Here is a 6,290-nt window from a genome sequence, read left to right as displayed (position 1 = left end):
ATTTATTTCATAGTATCTCCTTGATACATGTTTCTTTAAAAAAGGAAATTGTCTTTAAAACGTTAAATGCACACAACTAAATAAATTTATTAAAAATAACTGATCATTTGACCATTACTATATATGGCCTCTTTATTTCAAAAGTTTTTAGTAAACGGTAGTTTGCAACCATTTACTAAAAATTCCTTTTGTTACTCGAAATTTAGTTCTCTTAAATAGTTTGACACTAACAAAGGACCTCCTCTTCCCCGTTTTTGCCTTAATGGTAGTCAGGAGATTAGAGTTATTTTTATTTAGAGTAATCAAGTTTTTGATGAAGACCTTTTACCAGAATAATAAAATGTAAAACAATGATTTACATGTATAAGAATTTTTTCTTTTTAATATATATAAGAATTTAACATGTATTAGAATTTTTTCTTTCCTCAAAAGTGTTGCAAATGCAAACTAAGCTATTAATTAGTTAAACACCTTATAAAATTATGTTATATTATTATATTCGATATTTGAGAAATGCGCAAAACTACAATATTTACCCCCCGTTTAAAAAGATCCCCTAAGTTACGTACAACAAATTATTAGACATAAAATAGAGAAAAATTTTAAAAAATTGAGCTGATTTGCATATATTTATATCATTTTAACTGACAAAAATTTACAATAAAAGGTAATCAGGTTTTTTTTTATAAATCGTATAAATGCCTCAATCGTAAATCTTAAAGAAAAAAAAAATGAAATTATGATACCATAATTACAAAAAAAAAACAAAAACAAAAACACCACATAAAAATTGAAAATCGATTTACCTATTTATAGTAACCTATAAATCCTAAAATCCAGCGAAAATAACAAACCAAATTAAAATATGAAAGGCAAAACTAGAAAACCAATTTAAAGTTAACTATATTTATCTTTTTACTAAACATACAAATACATAAAAGTATATTTGATTTTTATATTCATTAGTTATTCAATTACTTCAAATTTAGGACATTAAAACACCCTACATTTAAAGATCAAGGTTGCATACTCTCTCATACACATTACGCTAAACATTAACAGACATTATGTTTCCAGAATAATTAAAAAAGGCTAGACAACACAACCTAGCTCTAAAGCAGTAACACTGCCTGGCACTAAATGCTGCCAAGTCACACCTCTGCAAAGTACACCACTTGGCTGGCAAGGTTATCAATCTTGCTCAACATAATGCGAAGTCACACCACTTTGAAAACATGGAAACAACATAATTTAAACATATATACAATTATAAACAAATATGGTTTTATGTAACACATATAAACACATTTTATAACAATATTAAATGACAGAAATGTTTATCAAAAACTATGAAAAAAAAAAATAATAATAATAAATAAAGTTATACATACAAAATGTCCTCACAACCTAAAAACAGTAAATTTTTGAAATGAAAATCTAAAGACTATAAATTAAGAAAATTAGAAAATATAACATTATTTGTGTAACACTTTTCACCTACAATACCAATCAACATTAACAATTGGATTAACAATCGAAGATGTTTGAAAAAAAATTAGCTTAGCAAATAATAATAAAAAAAATTATTAAAAACATGCAATTCTATAATAAACATACTACTAACAAAGAAAAATTTAAAAAAAAAACGTTGTAAACCCTTTTTTGCAAACTTAAATATTATTTCTTCAAAAAAAATTGTAAGTAAACATTTTTAAAAAAATCACAAAACTTTACAATATTTTGTTCTTCTATACCACATAAATACATCATCTGATAAATCTAAAATAAAAAATGTAATGAATAAGTAAATAAATAAGAAAAATATTACATACAAAAAATGAAAATCAAGGTACCTTATAGAGAAAAGCTATTGTGATTTACCAGAGTAGTAGTTGTAAAATATTATTATTTCATGTTAGCTTTTACAAAATAATTTATGCTGGAACATCATGATTCCAAAATATTTATAGCAAAATCATGTAGTAAACAGCGCCTAAGACAAAAAATGAAATTGACATACAATAAATTGTATATATGGCAAAATAACTTGTATTGGCTTTTAGTGAATGATTAAAAGCAGCGATTTTTAATAAAATTACCTATTTACCATTTTTACCAACACCAAAAAATGGTCTTTCAGATTCAACGCTAGTTGACTAAATTCTTAAAAGAAGATCATAAACCTGTTGGAGATATTTTCCTTGCACACCTTCATCTTTGAAGAGGCTCATTTCTTTTTTTAAACACTTGATTATATCACCAGCTTGTTGTGGATGGTTCCCCGACATCTTTATAGTTTATTTGTTTACAAATGGCCTTGTACATGTCTTTTTTCATTGATTTCACAGATTTTTCCTTCGTCAATCTCAACTTTGCGAACCTAAAAGTGAAGAACTTTCTGAGCTTGTTCTTCAACAGCAGTGCTATGTTTCCAAAGTCCCTTCTGATTTACAAATCTCATTTTTTCTCATTTCTTGTTTATTTTATCAATTAAGAGTTCTCTATTACCTCCTTTGTTTTTTCATGTTATGGGAGGTTCAATATTTCTTTTTGATTGTGAATCAAATTATCCACACTTGTACACACATTGGTTAATCATAGTTTTTTACCAGATGTTTAGGATTACAAATACATAACCTTCTATACTTATCTACAATAATGCAGGGCCTATGATGCTTTCTGTGAATTTCTCCTACACTCAATATCTTATCATCTAGGCTTCTAGCCTATCTTTTTTTCTTCTAGCTGTTTGCTAGATTTGGGAGTTTGGTTGTGCTCAGTTACAGCAGACAGTACATACAAGAACTGGCTTAAATAGAGATAAATGCAGTCAAGTGTACATACATTAACTGCTTTTTAAGTGAATTTTAAATAAGTTTAAAATTTATACTACCTTACCTTAAAAGCAGGGAATTCAACTATTTCTTTTATAGAAATACTGGTAGGACAATCAAACTTCTTGGTATCCTGCATAAGAACTTGCTTTTTCTGGAAAGAATGATCTGCTGTCTGTGCATTTAAAAAATATAACTAAAATGTATTTAAAATAATTTAACATATAATGTTATATTATTTAACACTATCTTCTAAAAAAACAATAAAGATTATATACTTATTGTATAACTTTTAAATTGTAAAATCTGAACTAGCACATTGTAGCAAACAAAATACCAAATAAAATCTAAACTTTACTTACTGCTTCTTGGTTTTTTTTCATTCTGTATTTATTTTTTGCTGCGCAATTTTTGTCTTTACCCTGTTGGCAGTAAAGAATACTAGGTGAAGAAAAAATAGAAGGTACTCCTGAGTAGGGATAATCTTTATGCTCAAAATACACCTTGTGATTTTTTTTCATTATATCTAAATGAAAAAAATAAAATCATGAATTAAAGTACTTTTTTTGCACAAAATTATTTTGAAGTAATAAAAACTTTTTTAATTTAGCTATTAAGATATTTACTTTATAACTACAAAGTCAATAAACTAGTTTTTTTAAAATATGGTGGTTGTTTAATGATTAGTATAAAATAGATAATTATTTTTTGAATAAATATAAAAGTAACTGAAGTAATAATATAAAACTCAAAGCTATTTCAAACCTTTTAGGTTTTTTTCTATGCTTTGCTTAAAAGCAACAACATAATGCACTGTTTGTAACATTTTCTTTAATTTTTGCACAGACATCTCCATATGACGCTAAAATGTGCCTTATATTTGCAGGTGAATATGAAATTACAGCAGTTTTTGGGTGGGAATCTATTTGTAATAAGCAAAGCAGTAATTACTAGGATATACAACACACAGTAGATTTGCATTATATTCATACAATATTAAAATATATTTCACTCATTAAAAAATAATTTAAAACGTTACATACATATACCATACATAAATACAAAACATGCACAATATGTATATGCAAAGTATGCACAAAAGTATGTACAATTGTAAATATTTTATTAAAACTTTTCATAAAAGAGATCTTTGTTTTCTTATTCCTGAAACATTATTCTACAAAAACTTCACATTAAAGAGTTACATTAAAGAATAAAAATTACCCGATAATTGATCGTTACTCACTGAGAAAAATGAGCTCTTGAAGAGCTCTTTTTTCTCAGTGGGTGACGATAATAATAATGATTAATATAATAACTAACTTCGATTTTAGAAATAACCAGTGATGATACTACTTGACATCTTTGTAGACAACTTTTATTTCGCAGAAACACTTTTAATTTCCCAGGAGATATTTCCTGAAGATCCTCACGATGAAATTACATTTGTTTTGCTGCAGTGTTAAAACTTAACAAACTGTGAGTTAAGAACATAGAACACTAGGTTGTCTAAGGTTCTAATACATAACGAGGTGCAATCGTCTGCAATTGTCAAAAGAAATCATAAGAAATTCTTTTTTTTAAAGCTTGTTAAAAAAATATTAAAAAACTTTAAAAACTAAAATAAAGAATCAAGTAAGGAATCTTTGAAAAATTCATTCATTCTGCATTCCTCTTACTGTAAAAGGAATACAGATCCTCTTCATTCTGCATAAAATGCAGAATAAAAGAGGAGATATAGGAAATAACCACAATTGTTTCAGGCCGAGCAATATATGTGAATATATGAATCGATTAACAATGGTATATTTTACAATTTTTATTAAAAACCAGAGAATCACAGGCTTGCTTACCATGGTTAAACTTTTATAATACTTTTATAACCTCAGCTAATTGAAATTAGTTAGCATATTTTTATTGTTTTTTTTAAAAGATTTTTTGAGTTTAATTATTAGCCACAGAAAAAAGAAAAATAAAAATTTCTCGCGACTAAATAACGTACAGAAAACATAACTCTCTTTTTTTTTGTTTTAGCCATTTTTTAACCAAAAAAAAAATCGTTCTAACAAAAGTTAAAGAATTTACAAATTTTCATTCGAATTTCGATAACATTCCACGTGATGTTCCGCCCCATTATATGGTTTTCGTTATTTAAGAACAAGTTCATGAAAATTTCAAAAACAATATTGATTGTTTGTTAAACAAGAGAATATCAAAAGATAGAAATTCTTCTTTAGCGTGCAACTTTCCTTTTCGGTGATGAAAATGCGTTAAAACTGATTACGAAGCGAAAAAAATCTGATTTCGAAGAGCATACCTTCGCATTAAGATTAGTGAATAAGCCTTCTTAATTGGTCCATTAATAATGATTGATTTGCTTTAGCGAATTATGACGCAATCGATCATTTATTTTCGAATTGTGAACAAAAAACTTATTTCGATTTTCTTTACGTTTTCGAACATTTCCAATTTTTTGTAAAAACTTTGTGAATATATGAGCTGTACCTCTTAGAGATTCTACTACTTTTAGCTAAGTATCCTAAGGCGTTAAAAACTTAGATTCAAAAATAACCAGAGTTCCATACATCAATTTATATTTTAAAGGGTGAGGTTCGTAATCCATAGTATACACTTTCGTTGCAAAGTTGTAATAGGAAGCTACTAGAGGAATGTATGCTACCGTGAGCGAAAATGATATTATCGCCATAGTTATGGACTACTGCTTTTCCACTCTGACGTGCCGAGCAACTTGAATGTCTTGACATCTGAGCATCTTTTTTGTTCCAATCAATAACGATGTGTTGATAGCAAGAAGTAACAGTAAATTAAAAGTCAAGTAAGAAGCGATACAAAAGTAAAAAACCGTTCTTTTATCATAATCCATAGGGTACAAAAAGGGTCGTCATTTTTCCTTATTATAATGTTTTTGGTAAAAAGTCGATTGTAGGCAAGATTTTTCTTTAGACCAAATCAATCGCTCACTTCTAACTGCAGCTGATAAAAATGCACTTTAACATGTTCTCTATATTTATAGACAAATTCTTTTTTTTTTTTTTTGCAAAATAAAAATCGCAACTCCGTGTTGTCCTTGTTTTCTAATTGTTTTAATAGAAATCCTTTATATTCTGTTTATCGCTCAAAATACATACCAGCGCAGAAAGTTATCGAAATTCAGATTTCCAACAGGAGCGCAGCTTATAAGTGAGAAAAGTCCAAAAACAAATGGCTATTTATCTTACATTAATTTACATAACGACTTTTATCGATTTTTCAAAGACATTTTCTGGTGTCTTCTACTTTCTTATCAGATAAAGAGGTATTGAGCAATTATGTTCTGCCATATATGACCTCTCTATATTCTTGTCTTTATTTTGACATGGCATATATTTACATTTTTTATAACTTTTGATTGGTTTTCTCTTGCGCTTAGGTTTTTTATCTGTAGTGAGACATTTT

General features: G+C 27.4%; 1 protein-coding gene across 6 annotated transcripts; it reads right to left on the bottom strand.

The window, feature by feature from the left end:
* Positions 1-610: 610 nt before the first annotated feature.
* LOC149882619 (uncharacterized) lies at positions 611-5,085 on the bottom strand. 6 transcript variants are annotated; one of them, XR_016456678.1, is made up of 8 exons: positions 4,158-4,595; positions 3,600-3,756; positions 3,197-3,360; positions 2,899-3,009; positions 2,184-2,380; positions 1,854-1,993; positions 1,725-1,779; positions 611-1,225 (listed from the first exon to the last, which is right to left on the bottom strand). XR_016456678.1 is itself a non-coding variant. In XM_090101333.1 (5 exons), the coding sequence occupies exons 2-5, from the start codon at positions 3,688-3,690 to the stop codon at positions 2,306-2,308; spliced, it is 441 nt and encodes a 146-aa protein (XP_089957459.1). In that variant the 5' UTR covers positions 3,691-3,756; positions 4,158-4,595; the 3' UTR covers positions 2,168-2,305. The 6 variants fall into 6 exon arrangements, 2 of the variants coding, with proteins under 2 accessions (XP_089957459.1, XP_089957460.1); XR_016456680.1 differs by lacking the exon at positions 2,184-2,380 and having other exon boundaries at positions 611-1,407; positions 1,735-1,779; XR_016456681.1 differs by lacking the exons at positions 611-1,225; positions 2,184-2,380 and adding an exon at positions 4,920-5,085 and having other exon boundaries at positions 1,655-1,779; positions 4,158-4,376.
* Between the last annotated feature and the right edge of the window lie 1,205 nt (positions 5,086-6,290).

This window comes from Hydra viridissima, unplaced genomic scaffold, assembly GCF_058129835.1.
Source record: "Hydra viridissima isolate aposymbiotic clone 2 unplaced genomic scaffold, HvirCarnegie_v1 scaffold_10, whole genome shotgun sequence".
Taxonomy (NCBI): domain Eukaryota; kingdom Metazoa; phylum Cnidaria; class Hydrozoa; order Anthoathecata; family Hydridae; genus Hydra; species Hydra viridissima.
The sequence above is the reverse complement of the archived record's forward strand: the minus strand, read 5'-3'. Positions and strand labels throughout refer to the sequence as shown.